Source organism: Miniopterus schreibersii (genome assembly GCF_964146895.1).
Source record: "Miniopterus schreibersii genome assembly, chromosome: 3".
NCBI lineage: Eukaryota > Metazoa > Chordata > Mammalia > Chiroptera > Miniopteridae > Miniopterus > Miniopterus schreibersii.
This window is the reverse complement of record NC_138103.1, coordinates 42,232,161-42,256,659: the sequence shown is the minus strand read 5'-3', so window position 1 is coordinate 42,256,659 and position 24,499 is coordinate 42,232,161. Positions and strand designations below refer to the sequence as shown.

The 24,499-nt window shown below is 37.9% G+C and overlaps 1 protein-coding gene across 1 annotated transcript in view; it reads right to left on the bottom strand.

The window, feature by feature from the left end:
* Positions 1-24,499, bottom strand: part of MCC (MCC regulator of WNT signaling pathway) — a 343,361-nt gene that overhangs the window by 283,961 nt on the left and 34,901 nt on the right. Inside the window, exon 2 of the mRNA XM_081133287.1 lies at positions 2,510-2,757. Within this exon, the coding sequence (XP_080989413.1) occupies positions 2,510-2,757 (248 nt within the window). The remainder of the gene's footprint in view (positions 1-2,509; positions 2,758-24,499) is intronic.

Sequence of the window (24,499 nt, the reverse complement as noted above, 5' to 3'; positions counted from 1 at the left end):
CAGCTTGGTTGAAGTAAAAAAACAAACAAAACCACACCTGTTTATTTAAAAGGCATGTTTTAATAAAGGTGCTGTTGGAACTGCTAACATATACGATAAATACCTAATGCTAGAACTTTTTTAAAACTCTAAAGTCCTAATCACAAAAAAATTTAAAAATTTAAATCACAATTTAAAAACTGTAATTTACATTTTTAAACTTTAAAATTTTTTAATCATAAATTTAAAAAATGAAAATTACAAATAATTACATTGAATCTAGATTATTTGTTTACCACTGAGAATTTAGGCAGCATACACAAAAACTCATAACTATTTTGGTATACTATATACTGTCACTTGCTAACAAAGAAATGGGATAAATCTAACAGGAATTGTCCTCTAAACCTTTCTCAACACCCTGAGGACTGTGTGCCTGCAATTTCTAGGAGTGGTCTCTGAGTGGCAGTGTTTGCATCTTGATAATCAAGACAGTTTTTTAAAGTAAAAGTTGCAGGGGACTCAAAGAATCATCTATTTCAATAAGCCACTTCTTAGTGGCCTCAACTCTTAGGAGCTCTGTGGTTTACAGCAAGTAAGTTAACTTCTCTGAGTCTCAGTGTCCTCTATATAAGGAGGATTCTATTCTAAACTTGGTAGGTAGTTGCAAGCACTGTGTAGAACTTTCAAATCATATCTCACTAAGTCCTTTCAACTACCCTATAATGCAGGTGTTGCTACTCTATCTTTAGAGATAAGAAAACTGAAGCTCAGAATAGTTGGGAATGTTGCCTAGTCCCATGGCAACTCAGTAGTGAACCTGGGATTTATCTTTTTAGCATATAATACAAATAAAATGCCTAGTAAATATTAGTAATTTTTAACCATTTTTATTATTGTTATTGACATAACTATTAAATTTTATACAGCTGGTACCTGACATTTAAAAAATATTATTTCTATGATGACTTAAAATAGATATAAAAATCTTTTATGACCTAGTTGTTCAGATATCTTAATTTCTCCCCAATGTATATTTGAACAGAGAATTCAAGGCCAAAGGAAAGATTTGTAAATAAAAGTTATGGTCAATTAAATGTGGGAAATGCTCTATATTTTATTCTTTTCCTGGAGATTCACAAGAAACATTAGCACATAAAATCATCTGAGATGTCTCACAGTAAAGAAAACGATTAATCTAGTTTAACCCAAAGTTTTCAAATGTACTTGACAAAGGAATTCTTTCTTCATCTAATATTTGTGATCATCCCATGAAATTGGCATCCTGTGGAAAACATTTGGGAAAAAAGAATCTATCGACGCTCAACCACTGAGCCACCCCAGCCGTGCTCAAAATCCCTCTTCCAAATTGAGCATGCAATGTTTTGACGGGTCTTTTTCTGCCAACGCGACTCCCTGCTGGGGATGTGCTGTTAAATGTCAGGGCTGACAATAAAGTCTTTCTGACACTTAACCGTTAAATCTCAGTTTTTCTTAGGCTTCTCTCACAACAGTACATTTTTTTATACTTCTCTCCATCGGACATCTGATTTGAAACTAAAATGGAGCCCATTAAGATAGCAAGGCATAGGGGATAAGAGGGCATTTTTATTTCAATTACTCAATAATAATGCTCTAAACTGTTCCACTGCCAGGAGCAGTGGACTGTCTGACTTCTCAGAAAGGCCCACTTCCTCAGTGTGTGCGTGCGTGCGCGTGTGTTTGGGGCATTACATAGTTATCCATGCTAATTAGTATATATTTACAGATGATGGACAATCAACATGGAGTTTGCTTCTTGCCACTAGATCCTATATGCCACAGAAGTAAATAGAAAGAGAGATTCAGGAGACATTTTTAAGGAAAAATAAGTCCCTCAAGTATAGGTAGAAAATTCAGATATTTTCCTCTGTCTTGTTCAGGCTACCCTTTAGGATGCCTCTTTTCTTTTAAACTTTTTATTGTGAAAAATTGCAAACATGTTAGAAAATATGTTATTTGTTTGCTCAAAAATATGTACAATAAATTCCACATTCCCGTCACCCAGCTTCAATAATCATCAACATTTTTAAGAAGTTTCTTTCCAATTGCTTATCTTGCAGTAGTAGGAAACAATAACACTTATGAACAGAAAAACTACGTTCATAGAAAAAATTTTAAACATTAAATAAAAAAGAAATGTTTTTAATAACCTCACTGCACTAGGCTTTGGAGAAGTCCCCAAAGAGTTTCTGAGGCCTGCTGATGCAGTTACCACTGTTCCCATCCAACATGCCCTTCCTCTCTAAGAGCTATTTGAATGCATTACTATGCTTGGAAAAGGGAAGACCTAAAATTAAAAAAGCAGTAAACTAGGAACTGTGAAGCTATAGTCCAGAGCAGGGGGAAATAGCCAGCACTCACCCAGGGAAGTGTGGCCAAGAAGACAGCCCAGAGACAAGCCGGCAACAGGCTGGCAGCCACTCATTTGCGCAGGCCACGGAAGCAGGGCCGATGGAGTGCTATCAAATTGTCACCTGGCTGTACTTACCCAAACTGTTGTCACTGCTTGTGGGCCAGGAAGCAATTCTGTCCCTTAGCTTCTTCTTTCTACAGGAGTTGTCTGACTTCTCAGAAAGGCCCACTTCCTCCTTCCTAATTTCTCGCACAAGCTGCATGCGGCATCTTATGAAATCCTGAAAGGAAATCTTCCCATTTTCATCTGCGCCCAGTTGGTTCATGATCTCAGCCACAGACTCTTCCATATTCAGTTGGCGACAGACCATCAACAAGTCATTCCTACAGAAGGGGTGGAACAGAAGAAAAGTGGTTTAGGAGAGACATTTGAACTAGAGAAAGTGGTTAATGAAAAAAAAAAAGTTTCTTGACTCCACCCACGCACAGTAAACCTATTTCTAACCTCTCATTGCTTCTCGTGGTATGTGTGCAAAGTGATCTGTTTCACCTGGTTTATTCTAGACAAGAGCTCTATTATTATTTGGAAGAGTGAGGCAACTTTAAATCCTTTGTTATCTTTTTTCTTCCTGTTTCCACGCCCTTCCCTGCTTTTCTACCTTTTGAAATGGATGGAGCACCCGTAGAGTGTAGCACTTTAATCTCACTGTAAGATAAAGTTTCAGAACATAGAAAAGACATTGTTTCTACTCCTGGCAGAGTTTTAAATCTAGTCAAGTTGTAAAAGAACAAAGATTTTAACAAGCTCGGTTTTCAGCTTTCTGGAACAATCAGCTAATTTTAGCGTTTCTCTAAAATTTTATTTAATCTGGACTTTCATGACTCAGTGCTTGCCTACCTCTGGTTTTCCCTGATTTTCTTTGAATATTTTTCACACTCCCATCAGCAATTAGCAAGCCCCAAGACTCAGAGCAGGGATCAAATCCCAAGTATCTTCTAGGACTAGGTCATAATGTAAATGTGTGAAGTGAGTGCATCTGAGACAAGAGGGGCTGATGAAGTCTGTGGTTTGACTAAGAAGTATAACCAGCCTCTAGGTTCTCAAATTTAAAAAATAAAAATAAAAATAATTAAAAAGGAACAAGAACAACAACACTCTGCTGGCCAAGAACATATATTTGGAGGACATTATTGGAACCTGCCATATAAGTCTTATTTTTTTTCTCTATCTCTAAACTCTTTGGGGAAACATTTTGTTCATATTTTTCCAACTGTAAGTCACAACAGAGGTCAAAGGATTATGAATTTAAGAGCTGGAAGAGACATTAGAAACTAGTTCATGATCACTAACGAAGTTCATTAGTGCTCCTGTCTCAACGCACCACCACAGTCCCATCATCTTGAGAACATGGCCAATTTGATATTTGCTGATAACCTGAAACCTACATATACAAAGTAAGACCAGCTCCTGCCTTCCAGTCACCCTTCACAAATTCCTTCTCCTGGTTAATGCTACTATGATTTCCTCAAGTTCCCTAGGTTCACAGAATTGTAGACATTTTTAATATCACCTCCTTCACTCCATCTTAACCCTAACTCCTTGCCACTCCAGTCTCAGTGTCTAATTTAGCATCAAATTTCCATTGGTCCTATCCCTGGAATGCTTTAATATTTACTCTTTATTGTTTTTCAATATGAATGACACTCTCCAAGACCTTCTCAATATATACCAGGCCTACTACACTAGCTTCTTTAGCTAATAACCCTGCTTCCTTCCATATGCTATCCCATTTTTGTGATTCATAAAGAATTTTTACACATAGCTACATGTTTTATATTATCTTGTGTACGTGTGTATCTCTATATACATATGTATATTACATATATGCCTATGGTATATATTTATATTTTTTATGTGTAAGACAGGTGGATTGGTGGATGAATAAATAAATGTACACAAGGAAGTAGGTAGAGTAGATAAAATTACTAGTCCTAATTTTTCATTCCCCTGTGGTAGTGTTATATATTCATACCCTTATCTTGGGCACAGGGCCAAGGACACTCATGGTAGGAGTGTCCCTCCCCATCCCTTAACTGCAGACTTCACATCTAACTTGCTTTGACCCCTGGGATGTTAGCAGATATGTGTTTGTATAGTTGGATTTGTCCCCTTCCGATTCTGCCATCATTATGAGAAGAACAAACCATGGTAGCTATTAACCCACTAGCCTGGGCCCCAAAATGAGCCAACTTGGCTGACCTGTTGACCTGTAGCCTAAGAAGAGTCACTCCAGCTGAACCCAAGATGTGTAATCAGAAATAAAATTTTATTGCTTATGCCAATAAAATGTTGTGATTATTCCCCAGCAACAGCTGACTGATACACAATTTTTATTTTCATTATTATTTATTTTTAAATATATCTTTATTGATTTCAGAAAAAAGGGAGAGGGAGAGAGAGAGAGAGAGATAGAAACATCTTTTATTTTCCCACAAAAGCCAGCACATGGATGCTCAGTAAGTATGAATGACCAATGGACACCATAAAAACAACAGCCCTGCAGCCTTAGTGGCAGAGCAGCATGACAGCTTCTCTGATTTAGGCCAGGAAGATTTCTTAGAGAAAGAGATACTAAGCTGCAGTTGTCCAAAACTAAGACGGTATAATGGAGAACTATTTTAGTAGCAATAACATCATGATAAAGGCACTTGCCTTAAAAAAACCACCAATCAAACTTTTGTATATTATTTCAGAAAATATATTTATTCATTGTAGAAAATGTAGACAAGTAAAATTAAGAAAATACAAATTAGATGCAATTCCTCTACCCAGCGATAACCACAGTGAACCTTTTGGTTAATTTCACAAAATTTTGGTGAACATTTTTTTCCTCTAAATTCTTTCTTAATAAACAAAACTCTTCTAAATAATTTTTTCCTTTCACTATTGCTACAATTTCTATAAAATATCTTCTTATATTTATTCACATTCATATGTATATGTATATGTATATGTATATCTTATCTTCAGAGGATTTCACCATGAGGCAAGAAAGGAATAGATTCAAGTTCATAGCAGAGGAACTGGACAAGTCAGGTCATATTTAATGCTGAAGAGAACGTCCTTCAGCAGGCAGCAAAATTAAAATATGACTACAGACTGATGCTTTTAGCCCAAAACTGCATGGTTTCAGAATGCACAGCTTTTACTTTCTGTATATAAAAGCCTTTTTGTTTCTTGGCTATTCTTCTTCCTTTAACTTATAAAGAATTGAGTAGGAAGTGAAAATTCAATGAAGCAATTCATCACTTAGGGAAATTCACAGCTAACATCAGAAATAGATAATGGGAAAGATGGGCTTAGGTCTCTCAGGCTCGGAGGCAGAGAAAAACATATTCTCCCCACAATGATGCTAAATTCCAAACCCTCATTGGAATGAGGGTTGTGCAAAAGCAATCATTACTTTAAGTAAGAGGTTAGATGTTTCTGTTCACAATTCTCAACTAAGAGACACCTTTGTACCTGGTGGTTATATCAGTAATAGCTGCTTGTGAAAGAAATAAAAAAAGGTCTAAAAGTTCATTTTGCCTTAACTGTTCAATTTGAGTCTTACAAAAATGTAATTTAGAAGACTCTAATTTCAGTCCATAAGTATTCAAAGTGTGAAAAATTGATTAGTGGACATGGTCCTGTTCAAAACGTCCACCAAGACATTTGGTTCACGCCAAAAGGTCTTTGAGATTTGGTCCGGTCCAAAACATCCACGGAAACATTTGGTCCATGACAAAAAGTCCTTAAAGTATGAAAAGATGAACTGCAGAACCATGGACAAATTATCATCCAGGTTCTTGGTGGCTACACTCAAGTACAGCAGCCAACCTCATGGCAATACCAACAGAATCAAATTTGTATCACTGAAACTATTCACAGATAGAATGACTAGAAAGTCAATAATCAGGTTGATATATACTCAAGAGCAATTGCTCATCGACTTCAGAGTAACTTTGCTGAACTTCATAATGAGGAAGAACAAAAATCAATGTGAAATTCAAGATTCCTCATGAATTACAGAATAAACAATGTCCATACAATTTGAACAAGGTTCAGTGTTTGTATTCTGTAATGACTCATGGACCAAATGTCTTCATGGTCCTTTTGGGACAGGAGCAAATATCAAGAGCCTTTCAGCATGGGCCACATGTCTCTGTGGACATCTTGGACAGGATGAAATGACAGAGATACATTACTTTCCTTCTCTTTAGCACTCAACAGTGACTGCGGCCTCTTCCTGAAACTCCTTCCTTCACCCTATGTAACAGCCCTGTTTTTTGGTTTCACCCAAACTCTGTTACTACTCCTTCAAAATCCTTGTCCTTAAATATTCATGTTACCCAAAGTTCTGTCCTTTGATCTCTTTTTACTTTGTAGACTTTCTATAGGTGATCAATTTAAATTTATGGCCTTATCTATCACTATGAATGGTTAACTCCCAAATCTCCATCTCCAGTTAAGAAGCAACCCACTTTCTACTGAATAGCTATGCTTCAGAGTCATAAATTCACCTTGAACTAAAAGTCCTAAATTGAATTCATCTTCTTGTACCATTCCTTGAATTTACTCCTCTTATCTACATAAATGACACCATCAGTTCACTCAAGCCAGAAATTATCTGTTTCTTTCTCCTTTATTACCCCACACAATCAGTCACCAAGAACTAGAGACTCTGTTGTCTAAATAGCTTCCATATTCATCCCATACTGATCATCCTCACCACCTTCATCACTTTTCATTTGGTTTTCTGCAATGGTCTCCTAATGGGTCTACCTATTTCCAACCAGCAGCCAACAAGTTACTTATTTCTCTTAAATTTTTATTTGTTCTCCCCAAGACTTTTAGCTTCATACCCATGTTCCTTGTTTCATAGCCAAAGCCCATCAGAATATGGCTTGGGCCTATCTTTCTAGCTTCATCCTCCCGCTAGCATAGACAACCTGTGCTCTAGCCCCACCAAATTTCTTTTAGCTTCCATAAGAAGCTTTGTTGTCTTCCATGCCCATACTTTGTACATGTTTGCCCCTCTACAAAGACATCCTTCTTTTCCTTTTCTTCAGACTCTAGCCTGTGCTTCATAATTCACTTGACCAGCATCTTCTTCAGAAATATTTTCCAAATATTTCAGGTAATCTCAAGTCTAATTTGATGTATTTAAATATATATATATATATATCTTTATTGATTTCAGGGAGAGGGAGAGAGAGAGATAGAAACATCAATGATGAGAGAGTCATTGATCGGCCGCAGCCCACAACCGGGGCATGTGCCCTGATGGGGAATCAAACCCCCATTGCCTGGATCCTAGGTCGACCCTCAACCGCTAAACCACACCCGGCTGGGCGATGTATTTTTTAAAAAAATATATATCTTTATTGATTTCAGAGAGAGGAAGGGAGAGGGAGAGAGAGAGATAGAAACATCGATGAGAGAGAAGCATCAATCAGCTGCCTCTTGCATGCCCAAATCAAACTGTCAACCTCTTGGTGCATGTCATTAGGTTTTAAAATATCTTCTGGTATATATGCTGGACTCCATATCCTTCAAGCCAGTAATCTAAACTTTCTGTGCTAGTGGTACTCAGCTCTGGCAGCACATCGTAATCACCTGGGTGATAAAACACATTGATTAAAATATACTGATGCTCAAGTCCGTGGTCAAGAAACTAAATGAGGATGGGAAGGAGGGGGCAGCACCAGCATTTGTAAACAGGCTTCCCAAGTGATTCAGAGTAGAATTTCGATTCTACACCAACGGTCATAAGGAATGAGGGTTTTGAGACAGGCAATTCAGGAATCTTAGTGATCAAAACCAACAAACCACACTAGATTGTGATAATATATGTACCTGTAAGATGAAAAGAAATAGATATTTTAGAAAATTTATCTACAGAAGTGGAAACAAAAAGGATTCCACTAGAATTTGTGCTCCATGAGGATGGAGAATTTTGTCTCTTTGTTCATTGCTGTATTCCCAATACCAAGAACAGTACCTGGCATATAATGGGGGAAGCTGTAAATAAATGATGAATGTATAAGTAATCATTTCATTTTCTTTTGATCAACCAGAAACCCCTGATTTAAAATATTCCAGTTAATTGAAATTTTATGCATAAAGAAGGCAAACTGGCAAATATAGTTTTTAGTTAATCAACAGACAACTTTCTTTAGGGGTATAAACATCACTTTCCATTATTTAAAATGGAATTTTGAGTTAAAAAGGGAAAGTAAAGAGACATGCTATAGATAAATGCACCCAGCCCCTTTTTAAAATTCAATTTTTTTAAAAAAAAAAGGTCAGTTTGCAGTCTGTAAACACAGGGGATTGGAACATAAGCCATGAAGGAAAGAGAAAATTAAGTGGTAAAATTATCTAAACAAACAAAATACCATATAACATGCATCCTAAAGAATTAAGTGCAATCATCTAGGATTCTCCCACTATGGTTTTAACGCACTTACCAGGTCAGCCAAAGTAATAAATGCCTGAGACTGGCTCAAAGTTGAGCCTACAGGTTCATTCTCATTCTCTCTCTCTCTCTCTGTCTCTCTCTCTCTTTCTCTCTCTCTCTCTGTCTCTCTCTCTCTGTCTCTCTCTCTCTCTCTGTCTCTCTCTCTCACACACACACACACCTCCTTTTCTCCTATAAAATATACTACTAGAAATAATGAAGCTTTTGGCATAATGTTTATATTTGAAAATTGCTTTTGGTTGATGTTATCAACTTGTAAGAAATACAGAAAAAATGGCAAAGACAAAACAAAAGTCAAGATGGAAAGAAGGAATGCTTTAAGTGATCTAATTTATATTACAAGATTCTTTTTGAAATCTTATACCTAATGGAATATTAAGATATAAACTTTTGCAAAACCAGAATTTCCAGTTATCAACTCCCTCAATATTGTCTATGTGGAAACCTATTTTAACTCTTGTGAATTGATATTTACAGTCTTTAATTTCACTGCCCAATATACACACACAGGCAGCTATTTAAGTTTACATTTAAATTAATTAAAATTAAATACAATTGAAAAGTCATTCCTTAGTTGCACTAGCTCAATGGCCACATTTTAAAATATATATTTTTTATTTTTAAATTACAGTTGATGTACAATCTTATATTAGTTTCAGGCCAATGGCCACATTTTGAATGCTCAAAAGCAGCATATGGGTAGTGGCCACCACACTGCATTGCACAGCACAGATACAGAACAGTTCCATCATTGCAGAAAGTTCTATTGAATAGCACTGGGAACATAAAATCGAGTACAATATCCTCAAAAAGCTTCAGGGGATAGAATCAGTCAAGCAAGGAAATTGTTACAAATGTCAGTTATTACTTCTAGGTAATAAAGGAATTACAAAACTGGAGGCATTTCCCTCCGAATATAGAAAAGCCATTGTGGCATAAATCTCTTGGTTTTCTTTGAAGCTGATTTTCTAATTTTGGGTTTATCCCCATTCATAGGACACACAAAAAATGCCCACTTTTTGATCAAGGAAATCTGATCAGATTTAAATTCATGTCCAAGACACTACCTGCTAGATGAAAAAATTTTGGTTGAAAGATTTATTAGACTTCAGGGAGCAGGTGAAGGGATGTGCATGTCTCCTGGAGGAAGCACTAGCTTTGTCTTCTTAGATTTGAGTTAATGTAATATTAATTCTTTCGGATGTTTAGCCTGAACTTCCTGAGAGTTCACTGAAATAATGAATAGCCAAGATTAGTCACTGACATGGTGGCTTCCCCTTCTCCAGGTGAAATGTCAAGAGTGACTAAAAGCCAACATTCAAGAAGAAAGCATCTGCAAACAAGTAAAATATTACTTTTACATCTTCTTTATTTGCTCTTTTATTTTATAATTCTTTTACATGTGACTGTTTCCTAATATTCTTACTCTTCACTCTTTTGGCAATCTCTCAATGTGGCTTTTCCTATTGATATCCCAGTGGAAGAAAATATTTTAATGTTTGCCCCCTGGATTATCTTTCTTTAAAACTAGTAAATTAACATTCTATATAAAGCAAGATTCAGCCTGGCTTCACAGTGATTTGTAAATACTTCTCAAAAGCAGTCTCTGCCATTCCTGGGGGAAAAAAATCATTCATTTCAGGGGCTGTGCTAAGTGCTTTAGAAATATTATTTTACTTAATCCTCATAATAATTTAGGAGATATTATCTCCATTACATAGGGTCTATCAGTTCCTCATAAGAGGGAACCTGCCCCATGTTCCTGGCACCATGCTTAATCCATAGCAGGTACTTAAACAGGTTGGTGGCTGAATGAATGAACAAAGGGCACCTCTCTTAACCTCAGTGACAGACATAGAACCTTGCAGTGAGCGTTCGGTAAATCCTTACTAATTGAATATACTAGCAATAACGGTCAGTATGACTAATGGGCAAGTTGTTATTAATATATAAATGTCCCTCCAAAACCCCACTAAGGCTAAACAATTGACCCCGGATCCAAAAGCCACGTCTAAGGCAGTCACAACTGAAAGATGTAGAAGGAGAGGTTACTTGGAAAATGCTAATAGATATGACTTTGGGGCAATAAAAAATTTGAGAAGGATGCCACTTTGTAAAAACTTATTTCTAAGTGCATTTTAACAAAATTTAGAGAACAGTTAACCTTTCAGATCATTTTAGGTAATACTTTTATGGGAAAATACAGCATACACAAAACGCCACTATTATAAAAAGACAGGTGCATCCCAAATTTCAGATCAAGGCAAAAAGATTTATATGACACCATGTAGTTAACATATAAAAGACTCACAACCTACTGTGAATGATAAATTTGTAATTATATGTATTTTCTCCATTGTAGAAGAAGAGTAGCTAAAGGTGGTAATAGAAGGTGAAGTAAACATTTTCATCAAGTGTTCTTCAACTGAATAACCACGGATAACACATTTTTTATGCTAGGCTCCACATGTGTACTTGATCCCTGGCCCTGCAAGTGGAAGTGGCCGCCCACGGAGTCTGCCCCCAGGAGCTTCCAGGCCCAGCCGCCCTGGAAGCCTCCCATCTACCTCCATCTTTTCAATCCTGACCCTTGGTTTCATTCTCTCTCTCATCTAACACCCCTCTCAGTTCCTCTTGCTTCATAAGTCATTTGGATTTGTATGTCTGACCTTAACCTCCATCCATTCTGCCCAAAATAAGAGATGTTTTCAATATTTATTCTGGTTCCTTGGGTCTTCCTTTGGTCTGAACAGAAACTCAAACCTCTCTCTGAGGCCGATGCTGTGATGCTTGAGAATTTCCCCCAATTTTATTATTTTTGTACTCTCCACCAGCATTTAAAAACATTCAGCACACAGAGAATTTTTCCTAAGTGCAAAGTCATTGTGTAAAATTCTTCTAAATATCTTCCAAAGTGCTGTGGTTTTAGAACATGGCACTAAAGGAAAAATAATATGGGAGGAAATGCTACTTACACTTTTCTTTGAAGGGTAGAAAGATACAATGTTCTCTTCACAAATAATTTTCTCTCTATTCTAGTCAGTCTCTCAGATTCTAATGAAAATATCATATGAAAAGCAGATGAGGCCTATAGTCTGATCACAGAAATGAGAAGGGAAAGATTTAATCTCAGTATGTGCAGCAGCCTGAGGCAAGAAACTTTGTCATTGTGTCTCATTTCCTCAAGTGTTACATGGGGATATCAAACGTGTGGTGCTACGAAAACAAGCTAAGGCAACATTTTTAGAGCAATGCATCTGCCTTACAAGCCAGAGAGTCACCAAAATTTGAGAAATTTTCTACATTACTTTAGAGAATCTAATCTGTGGTAAATTGATAGTTTGTTGAATAAAATGAGTTTTCAGGGGGAAAAAAAAGATTGTAAAAGGACATAGAACAAATATAAGCTCAATTTTAAAAATGAGGTTCAACTCTGTCAAATTGCTATAAAAGTTTCTGAACACTTATTTCAATTCCTGTCCTTATTTTGCTGTAGTCAGGTAAGAAAAGCACTAGTCCGTGGGCCACTTTTTGAGGAACACTGTTCTAGATGGCATGACAGTGACTACAGCAATTCCTTACCAGCATGGGACGAATGTACCGAACAGCAACATCCCAGTGTCCTTGGTAGCTCACCATCTTTATTTGCCTGGACATATCATTCTAAGGAAAGCAAGTATACACTAAAATAACATATAAGTCCATGTTCAGTATTAGTGAATGCTGAATTGTGGAAATAACCCACAGAAATGCCATCATAGTTTTAAATATATTTATATATAAACATGTTAAATATAAATATATTCAAGTGAAAATAAAGTTAAAGCTAAATCCTTTAAAAAAATCCCTCCACTAAACACAATATTGTATATTTAAGTGAGCATTGTGAGTTAGGTGCTTTGCATAATTGAACAAAAAAGGCTCTTACCATTTTAGAAGTTTGGAATATAAACTACAGCCCAGATTATAAAACAGGAAGCCCAGGGATAAAGATCTATAAGTAGAAAAATCAAAGGGAGCTCTGGTTTGTGCCTGGACCTGTCGTGTTATGATAGTGGCTTAGGGAGAGGTGGTAAAGTTCCAGCAGGAGTCGTAAAAGGCTGTTTGGATAAGTAGGCGGAGAGGAAATGAAGGTGAGGGACAGGAGGAGGGACGGAAGCAGAGGGAGAGGGCTGCAGGCCTCAGAGGGAGAGCTGGCAGGGAGCCAGACCCCACAGGGACAGTGTGATGGCGCTTAGCAGAGAGTGGCTCAGTGGTGAAGTGATAACTATATGACACCTCCAACATTTAGCTTTAAAGGTCAAAACTTCAGTTTGTTTCTTTATTTAAGGGTGGGAAGGCTCCCTCCTATGTTGTCTTTCAAATCAAGGAAAATAAACTAACCTCTCTAAGCACCTCCTTTAATGCCCTTGGCTATGCAGAAACACATATAGAAATAAGCCTACCGAGGCTGTAAGTAAGGCTCTCAAATGGTTGGAAAGGAATACAGTGTCCCAGAGTGTTGGAAACTGAGTCCTGATCACAGAAAGAAAGTTACCAATGTAACACAAGTGAGCCCAGAGGCTCTGAACTCTGGCCAAGTCCAGGAAAATACAGCCTTAGGCGACAAAGGGCAGGTTTAGGATTTAAAAGCACATGGCACTCTCAAACCCTGCTGGTGGGAGTATGACTTGTATACCATCTCCTGCAGTTTGGCAGTATTTGTCAAAATAAAAATTGTACAAACCATTTGACCCAGCAATTCTATTTCTAGAAATGTATCCTATAAATATGCTACTGTATGCAAAACAATGACTATATGGAGTTATTCAATGCAGTACTGTTTGTATTAGCAAAAGATTAGAAATCATTTAAATATCCACCAGTGGGGTCTGATAAATAAATTACGGTTTATCAATACAATGCAACAGATACCAAACAGCCTTTAAAAAGAGTGAGGCAATATATAATGGTGTCACAATCTCCAAAATGGGTCAACTTGAAAAGAGGCAGGTGCAGATCAGTATATATTTATATGACTATATGTATAGAAGTAGAATATGTGTCCATACGTACTTGACATACACAGATAATCCCTGGAAGGATATCTAAGGAACTGTTACCAGGGACTGCCTCTGGAGGACAGGGATGGGCAGAAACTTACTCTTTCATCTATCCTTTTTGGCACATTGTGAATTTTGATTCATGGGCAAGTATAAGGTGGAGGGGATCAAAGGGGAGGGGGAAGGGATATCTGTAATACTTTTAACAATATAGATACTTTTTTTTAAAAAAAAGCTACATACCAGATCTCAAGTGGTAGTCAGAATCCTGGCATCTAAAGAGCAGTGCTAGGGAAAAGTTAGCCAAGGAGCTTAGCTTTGGCATCTGGAGCTCTGCCAAGAGGAAAACCAGATGCCTCCTTACAGCGTATCAGCTCAAAGTTATTCTCCTATCAAGAATTTTTAGTAGCTTGCAATTCACACTTGGCCTTGACAATAGTTCACTTCAATTGTCCAAAACTCGTTAATGTTCTGATCTTCTGTAGGGGACTTACATAAATGGATATCAGTATATGATATTCAAATAGGATTGAATTACTTGGTAGTTAAGTAGAATTTCAATTCTTTTCATTCTCCAAACCTTATAAAAATAAAAAAGTGCTCAAAATCTACCAGGCAAGGTGATTTGGGGGGAAAAGAGTCATACAAAATATGTTGTGGTTTTTGAGAAACCAAAAGTTTGCCAATAATATTTCAAGTATCTAGACTATGTCTACATGATTTTTTTAAAAATGTAATGAGATCACGATTAATGAACACCAAAGTTGATGGTGCAGGAAGGGCAGGGGAAGGGAAAATCAGTGTATGATTTTCTGTAAAGGGCATAATTTTTTCCTTGATGATTCAGAAAATCAAGATGCTCTCCATGGTCCATCTTCCTCTAAATAATTATGCCTCAAAACCTAGACAATTCGAGGGCTAATTACTCCAAATCAATGTATAAATTAAAAATTCAGAGCTTCATCTTAGAAATTACAACCAGGAAATAAATTTACACTTTTCAAAAGCCTTACCCCTTGCCTGCCCTATCTAATGTGCAATTTGTTCATCTTGAAAAATCATGGTAAAGTTAAACACAAACAGTACTTTCTAAGTTAATTACAGACACATCTTCTCCCCTGCAATTTACATCTTAGAATCCAGCTGTACGCTGTTTCATTTCCTTCCAGCTGAAGGAAAGGAGTTGCTACCTTAAGATCGTCTTGCATGTGGATATCTGATTTTAATAAAAAAATCAAGGCAGTCTCAAATTCACTTATACTGTGAAATAACAATCCTAGTCCCATCAGAGAATTTCTAAAATTATCCAGATCAGACACATTCTGTTGTGACATAATAAACTCTTGCCTCTGTAAATGAAATGCAGATTCTCTTCAAGCTGAAACTCTGTCGTGGTCCTCTGCCCTCTCCTCTGAACCAGCAGTAAAAATAATTCTCTACAATCTCATCTGTAGTCTACATCTGGACCCACTAGTGAAAGCATAATTAAACCACATTTTTTTTAAGCCAGTCTAAAAATATAGCTGGCTATTCATTCAGAATAAGTTTTAAAAACTAATTTTTTACTTTATTGGGGGATCATTTTGTGAACTACCTACATGTCTAACCACTATGCTGTATACCTGAAAATAATATAAAATAATATCGAATGTCAACTGTAATTGAAAAAAGTAAAAAAAAAAATAGAATCACATTCATAAAGTTCTGATATGAATTAAAGTTGAACTGAAATCAATAAAAATATAAAAATAATAAATAAATTTTAAAAAGATATGACAACTAAATGCAGTGTGAGATTATGGTTTGGATCCTAGACCAGAAAATGGACATTATTGGAACACTTGGTGAAATTTGAAGAAGGCCTATAGTTTAGTTGACGGTATTGTGCAGTGTTGATTTTCTGTGTTGTCCACTGTACTATGGTTCAGTAAGATGTAAACATTTGGGGAAGGTGGGTTATAGGGGAGCTCTTTGTGCCACCCTGCCACTTTTCTATAAGTCTGAAATTATTTAAAAATGAACAGTTAATAAAATAAAAAATAATACTTAGGGGTTTTGAATTAAAAAAAAAGAAATATAATTTTTACTCATAGAAAAGCAAGTAAGAAATAAATTAAGAACTAAAGATAACTTTTAAGATTGCTGCCATGCATGGAGAGTTGAGTGTCAAAGCTATGCGACCAGCAGGTTCAAGCCAAAGGGCTGCATCTGCATGCAGAGAATCTCAGTGAGGTTTGCATTGACCCACAAGAAGAGCTTCCACACATGGGAGCCAATGCCATCATTAGGCCTGCCGCAAAGGTTCCAGATCTTGAGCCTTTCACATGCTGGGAAAGACCCAGCATGTCTTGACAATGTATGATGTGCCTGGCAAAGTGTTATAAGTTTTATAGCTGTTGCTTGTCTTATTTAATCCTCAGAACAATGCTGCAAAGCATTAGTATCAGAAAATTACTAATCCAAAACCAAACAGAGGTAGAATTAGAAATTTTAACTCAGACATGTCTGGCTCTTAAAATCTATGTCCATTCCACTATAATAAAATAAGCAATAGGACCTAAATATCAATCATAGCAGAACAGGTGAGTAAATACTATTTATCCACTTAGTGAAGACAGATGCAGCCTCTAAATATAAGTATGGAGAGCCTGGACAACATAAGAAATGCTTATAATAAACTGTTCAAGAGTGAAAGGCAGAATACAAAATTGTATCTATGGTGATTATAACTCCAGAATAAGTTAATATAATTATTATTTATTGAGCACATACTTTGTGCTCAGCACTTGACATAATCCTCATGATAAACATGCAAAGAGGATATTATCACCCTCTTTTTGAAGTTGAGGAGACTAAAGATCAGGCAGGTTGAGTAACTTGTTAGCTGTAAAGCAGCTGAACTCAGATTTAGTCCCAAATCTACCTGATCTCAAAGGACCCAGAGGAAACACTTAAAAATAAAACATTTTAAGGAGAAATTGAGTGGTAAGTGTATTATGGCAGTAGGCAAAGTGGAAAGCATTCTTTAGATTGAGAGATAAGTTGAAGTTCTACCTTTACTTTTTTTTTTTTTTTAAATATCTGTATTGATTTCAGAGAGAGGAAAGGAGGGGGAGAGAGAGACAGATAGAAACATCAATGATGAGAGAGTCATTGATCGAGCCCACAACCCGGGCATGTGCCCTGACCGGGAATCGAACCCCGATCGCCTGGATCCCAGGTTGACACTCAACCGCTGAGCCACGCCCAGCCGGGCCTACCTTTGCTATTTTCTACATGTGTGAGTCTGTTACTGAACCCCTCTCGGTCTCTAGAGTCTCCTCTGCAAAAACTGGGGCCACTTTAATTCAGGACAGTGACTGAGAATGTGGTGAGCCCAGTGCCTCCCCTTCAGTAAGGCCCATGTGTTCGATACACTCCACATCATTCAGTTATTCACTTGACTAAACATCTCCTGCAGGCTAAAGAACTTCAGAGCTGCAATCTCCGCCTTCAACCGGTCAAACCTCCTCAGTTTATAGATTACTAAACTAGTGTCTAGTTTGCAGCAGAGCTAGGACTAAGAGCTTACGTCTCTTAACTCTCCGGTCAGTGCTCCTTCCAGCTCCAGAGGCCAGGTAAAGACGGGAGCACAGGAAAACAAATGAAGACATATTAATACAAACTCCTCATATAACCCTAACAAACAACCTCAAGTCCATCGGAAAGATATATACCCTGCACACAGTATACTATTTTCCATGTTTATTCTATTTTCAAAAGAAAAAAAGGAAGGGAAAGAGTAGTCTGCGGTCAAATACTAGATCTTTCTCTTAGAGATAAAAAAATGTACTGTATCATTAACACTATAAAGTTTAGAAGAAACCTGTCTGATTCTCCTTAACCTACGTCCTTAATCTGACCACGGTTTGCTCCTCCCTGGCCCGCTGAATATGAGACACATGCTCCTAGTCACGCACAGGCCTGTGGTCCCCAGACCAGCAGCATCAGCGACTGGAAAGTGGTTAGGAATGGGAATTGCCGGGCCCTCGCCCAGACAGACCTACAGAATTAGCTGCTTGCGGGGTGTTTCACCAAATCCTCTAGGGGATGCCAATGAAAGCAAAAGTTTGACAGTCACTACTTTTGGCAAACCATGAGGTGGTTTATATCATGAATATCGGCTGTTTGGGGGGTTCTCTTAGGGGCCATGGCTTTCAAACTGTTCCTCAGGACTGAAGGGAGCAAGGGAACAGGAGACAGAAGATAAAAGTGTGCTGGGTTTCAGGGCAGGTCACAGCATCCCCACCCTGCTTGTCTTTTTTTACATATTAGGCTACAGATTAAGACTTTATTCGAATGAAAGTTTTCACAGGATAAACAAAAGTCTGAAGCTCACTGTTAGGAAATATTAAGGAGTTCGGGACCTGGATCAGTTAGGGTCCTGTGATGGCTTCAGGCTGAAACGGAAGCCCAGGAAGGCCCCAGAGCAAAACAGGGATTGAGATGCCCACTGCATGGTCCTGTGGTTACCCTTCTCTTCTGCATCTGAGAATCAAAAACATGTATTTGTACTTGTCGGGAACGTGGCTAACCAGAAAAGACATATCTAGAACTGTGCTCTGATGGTCATTTCCAAACCTTCTAAAGTTAAGTTTAGCAAGAAAAGGACCGTTCTTAGAGACAATGAAAATTTACCATCCAGAATCCATTAACACTGTCAAATCTAAATCATTAGGATAATTCTTACCAATTGAGATTCGGCAGTTTTAAAGCAAAACAAGAATCATGGCCTGCTTGTTCGTTCCTACCCCATTCCGATATTCATGACAATTTGTATATCAGATTGTGAGGACAAGGATACTTAATTGGTCTCTGTCTCTTCCCCAACATGTAGACGAGAGGCTCACACATAGCAGGCACTTAATAAGCGTCACCTGAATATTTAACAGTTATAGATTTGGTTCAATATGTATGAGTTTTCTTTTTCCCCACACCTATACCAACACTGGGTATTCTGTTATTTAAAAATATTTTCCAAAACGATAGGAAAAAATAGTATCTTGGTTTTTCATCCATTATAGTTGACAAAGATCGAATTTTTGATAACACTTTTGGTGAGAGTGTGGGATAACAACCACTCCCATACATGGTTAGTATAAGTATAAATTGCCATAATCTCTATGGAGAAAATTTGTCAATATCTACAAAATTAAAAACACACATACCCCTGACCTAGCAATTCCATTCATTGAAAAATACCCTACTGACATATTCCCACATAGGCCAAAAGCCCTATGTATAAAGTTTTATTGCAGTGTTATTTCATAAAAGCAAATGATGGTAAATAACTGAAATATTTTTAATAGGGGACTTACCTTGTGACTTGCCTTTTCATGTTCTTGCATAAGATATACCATTCTAAAGCTCCTATAATAGTATTAAAATCTATAAGCATTTTTGGTAAACCTACAATATTTTATAAAGTAGAGTGTGTGTTACTGTGCTACCAGTGGCCAAGGTTTCACTTAAGGAAATGCTGTTACAGCTTATACCATTGTTGCCTAAGCAATCAGTGATTTCCCTCAGCACCAAATGCAGCAAGAAAATCCACTGAGGCACAAAAACAGTTTCCACAATTGAAAAGCTACAACCATAATGAATCTGGCAGAGGAAAACCTTTTTATCTTGGGGATCTAAAAGGTGATAATCATTAGTGTACATTTCTCTAGATTTATGATGCATATGTGTAAGGGAAAATATTAAAATGTCATATTAAAGTTAAAAAAATAAATAATCTTCCTAATGCAAATTATAACAAATATTACACTTAAATATTAAATAATTTAGAAGGTGATTCCATGCTGCTTTTGTGGTCATTTCCCCCTCATATATTATTTTAGGTATAGAATTTGAAACTACGTGGTGGTTTTGTCTAAGACCTTCTTTTTTCCCTTTTATTTGATATAGGCATGGTCTTGGTTTTCGAATACCAGGTTTGTCCAGTAGAACCACATTTGAGCAGACACATGTTTACCTCTCCAAGGAATGGGAGGCCCCAGCATAGCAGCACCTTTCACTGTCCTGCCAATCTCCAGCAATATGGAATTTCTTCACTGATTTAAACCTTGGTCTGGGACAAGTGAAAAGGGATTTAAAATATACATTTCAGAAGTGTATTGTGAGGATTAAATTAAATAACATGTAAACCTGTTAGCATGGTACTTTGCACTAGAAATGCACCTAACAAGTTGTGATGTCATCATCATCATCATCATTATCATCATCAAAAAGATAAATACAAGAATGTGGCCATTTATCAAGGTGAAGGCAGAATATACGCAGAAACCACAAATGAATCTGCATTCCACAACTCTGGGACTATGAGGATCTTTACTTTTTAAATTTTTTAAAAATATATCTTTACTGATTTCAGAGAGAGGAAGGGAGAGGGAGAGACAGATAAAAACATCAATGATGAGAGAGTCATTGATTGGCTGCCTCCTGCACACCCCCGGACTGGGGATCGAGCCCGCAACCCGGGCATGTGCCCTGACCAGGAATCGAACCCCGATCGCCTGGATCCTAGGTCGATGATCAACTGCTGAGCATGCCCTGCCGGGCTCAGTGAGGATCTTTAAATAAGTATTTCCTGACAAGTTGCAGACAAGTAGAGCAAAACAAAAAGGAGCTATTTTGCATGCTACTTCAAGTAGCACCTCATCTCAGAGGTCAGACATATCACTTCCCCTCACATCTCTCAGAGAACATTACAACTGACACACCGGCCAGAGAAGGACGAGCCTCTGCAGGCGCACTGAGCAAGCAAGGACACAAGGGTGAGTGGCTAACAAAAGGAATTCACCGCAAAACACGCTGGTGGTTCTCAAGAAGGTAAGCAGAGAATCACCACATGACCACATGACCCAGCACATCCACTCTAGGTGTACACCCAAGAGAACCGAAAAGTACCTTCCAACGGGCATGGAGTTTCTTTTGGGGGGTGATGGAAATGTTCTGAAATGCGACGGCGGTGATGGTGGCACAACATAGTGAGTATATTAAAAATCATTGAATGATGCGCTTTCAAATGGCAAATTGTATGTTATGTGAATTATATCTTGATTTTAAAAAAAGAAATGAATTGGGGGGGGAAAACAGGACACCTGTAATACTTTCAACAATAAAGATAAATTTTAAAAAAATAAAAATTAAAAAAATAATAATAAAAGAAAAATAAAAAAGAAATGAATTCACTGATTGCTCCGAAGATTACCCATATTTAAGATTAGGCAATGCAATTTGGAAGAATGATTTTATGTTGTCCATGGAAGAAAAAAGCAGACGCAACAGCACTAAAGACAAGTTAGACACAAACTAGTAACAGTTAAAATAAAGAACAGGAAGGAAGAAATCCGATAAGACTACTTGTAAAATTTCTGTTATATGAAGATTATACCAAACAACGCAGGCAAAGCACTTTTCCCTTATCCCTTGAGCGACTTTACGAAGTCTCTCGGTTTCCTTCAAGGGATAACACTTCCCGCAGGGGTCGCCTGTGGAGTAAATTCCAATATAAAGCTGACAGCAACGCTTCTTCCTCAGAGACCTTACACCTCGGGGCCCGAAACCAGGGTTTGGAACAAAGGCTAAGAATCAGTGTGACAGTGGGCCCAGAGGTGTCCTTCCGCTGCCCAGCGATGAGCCTGTGAATATGAGGCGAAATTACTCTATTTTAATAACATAAGCAGGTGGTGTTTTTTCATAACAGTGATAACCAGGGAGAACAACAGCACGACTGTTTTCTATTTTTACCTCCTACATTGAGGGGTCTCCCCCGAACTCCCTAAATGCTTTTCCAGGATATATCAGTCAATTAGCTCTTTCTGCTCTGCAGAATCAACAGATTCTAAGCACTCAATTTAATCTAACATTTTTAAATCTTCTAAAAATACTTACTGACTACATTATAAGCCAGTCTCTTGAACTTCACAAATATCTACAACTAGTAGAAATTTTGTACAAGAATTTTAAATATGATTTTTTTCCTCCTGGCTTTTCCTGGAATAATTACTTCAACAAATTGCCCTCGAGCTATTGCTCAGGGAAAACCCACCTCTAATTTCACAATAGTATTCACTGGTCAGAGAAATAACATAGTACATGAGCCAATCACCTCTTATTCACACATACCGTTTCCTAGGCAGTATGATTCTAACTATGTATTGAGAATTTTTAACCCCAGTCTGCTAACTATAGAATCTTCAGCTTTTCCAAGCTGATATGTACAAGATCCTTTAGTTCAGCTGGGCCAGACCCTTTGTAATATATAGTAAAAATGGCCTAGATTCTTTTTCTGTGACTCTGTTCTACCATTCTTCATTTCATTTTCTTCTTTATTTCTGCTTAATAAACATTCAAGTAGCTAATGCATATCTTTGTATCTAGCTACTGGCTCCTTCCCCAGCCTTTGTCAGTTAATTTCTGTTTTTATTCAATTCCATGCAATTTTCAGGCTACAGGGGTGTGCTGGTAAATTAACAATGGGCTGGGGGGTGCTCTCTGGGGAGAAAAAAAACAGATTTGAAGCATTTGCTGATTTCCATGGTATAAATACTCCAGCCACTGCTGATTTAAACTCTTACCGCCACGTCACTGACTGTAGATTGGGAAGAGATGTGCAGTAGCACACCATGGTATAGCTTGTCTACCACGGGGACACAAGAGACATAAATTACCTAGAGCATAGCTAATTAGAAAGCAATGAATTTTGAGTATTTATTACCTTTTTGTTAATATAATTTAATTGTAAGCTTATGTGCTTTAAATTTTTAATAATGGTTATGTTTAACATGGCTTCACAAAAATTCCTGAGAATTAGCTTTGTGAGCCAGTATGAGCCAGCTCCGGCACAGCACCTGTGCGTTACCATACAATGCTGTGGCACGGCTGGGCACGGCCCAGCTTATGGCAGAGGGCCTGGGTCACCTGAGGGACACTGGGGCCCCACACTGGGGGATGAGGCCAGTGGGGATACATAAGGGTGGAAGAAATAGACTAAGCTAGAAGAATCTGACATGTCACTGTAGACAAGAAGGTGTCAGTGGCTTATTGTTTTTGTTTCCCTTCAATCCCTCCTGAAACTACCCTAAGAAGGAAACAGGAATAAAACAGGCATTAAACTGCAGTCGATCCTCACTATCCCCAGATTCTGTATTTGAGAACTTGCCTACTCTCTAAAACTCATTTCTAACCCCCAAATCAATACTCGCGATGCTTTCGCAGTCACTCGTGAACATGCTCAAAGTGGCAAAAAATTGTCTCCTGAGCTCATGCTCCCAATGGAGGCTGAAAAAGGTGACACTGCCTTTGCGTTTCAGCTCTCACGCCGCAAACAAGTATCCTTCTCATGGTCTATGTAGTGGCATGGTTTTCTGATTGCTGTGCTTTGTTGGTGATTTTGCTGTTTAAGATGACCTACAGCTGTGCTGGCCAGTGTTCCTAAGCACAAGGCGGCTGTGACACACCCCATGAAGAATACATGTGTGCTGGATAAGCTCCATTCAGGCGTGAGTCACAGTGCTGTTGGCCAGGAGTGCAGTGTTAATGAATCAACATTAAATAAGGTTTCTTTAAACAGAAACACACATAACACAAGGTTATGGATTGATTAGCTGACGAGGCTCACAGGTACCTAGCCCCATACTTCCCCCTGGGGTAATGGTTCAATATTTACTAATTCTGGGTTTGGAGCAACTTTCTGGAACATAATTATTGGAAATAATGAGAATTGATTGCCTAACGGCAAGAAGAACAGAAGAGAAAATCAGAACAATTAAATTTTGGAAGTTGCGAGGCAGATTAATGAGTGGATTTAGCTCACCGGAGAAAGGCAGAGTGAAGCAGGACCTTGGATGGGCTCAGAAACAGGAGACAGATAAGGCAGGTATAGCTCAAAACAAGAGGATAAGGCGGAGGCGTGTGTAAGAAGCTGTCAGATCCATATTTCGCATCCCCGACCCAGCAGTCAAGTCTTTCCAACCCACGCAGAAAACTAGAGATTGATTCTCTACAGAAGTTGATCCCAAATTGATTCTGGATTCAGGGCCACCACTCAGAGAATAAGGGTGCTATTCTGAAGTTGGGGAATTAAGTAAAAGTCCACATATTGAATGATAAGTCTGTTTTCCCCACTCAGCTCTGGGAACGCTTGCTAGAGCTGGAAGACTGAGGGATGTCCCTCTGGGGATACTGCCTGGGCCAAAAGAAAACACCTGTATATACTAAGCAAAGGAGGGAGGGATCACCCAGTGAAACAGCCCGCTCAGATCATTCCATGGTGAAGCCAAAAGTTCTCTGCTAAATGCACACGCACGCGCGTGCACACACACATACCCCTCTTCTAATCACCTTTGTTGTTCCTTACTCTTAAATATGAGGAGACAGCCAACAACAACTAGATATTTGAAGAGAGCATCTAACGTAAGAGAGACAAAAACAAACAAACAAACCTCAGATTTAATTTTTAAAAATTTCCTAGAGCTGAAAGATATGTTTCCAAAGAATTGGAAATCATAATGG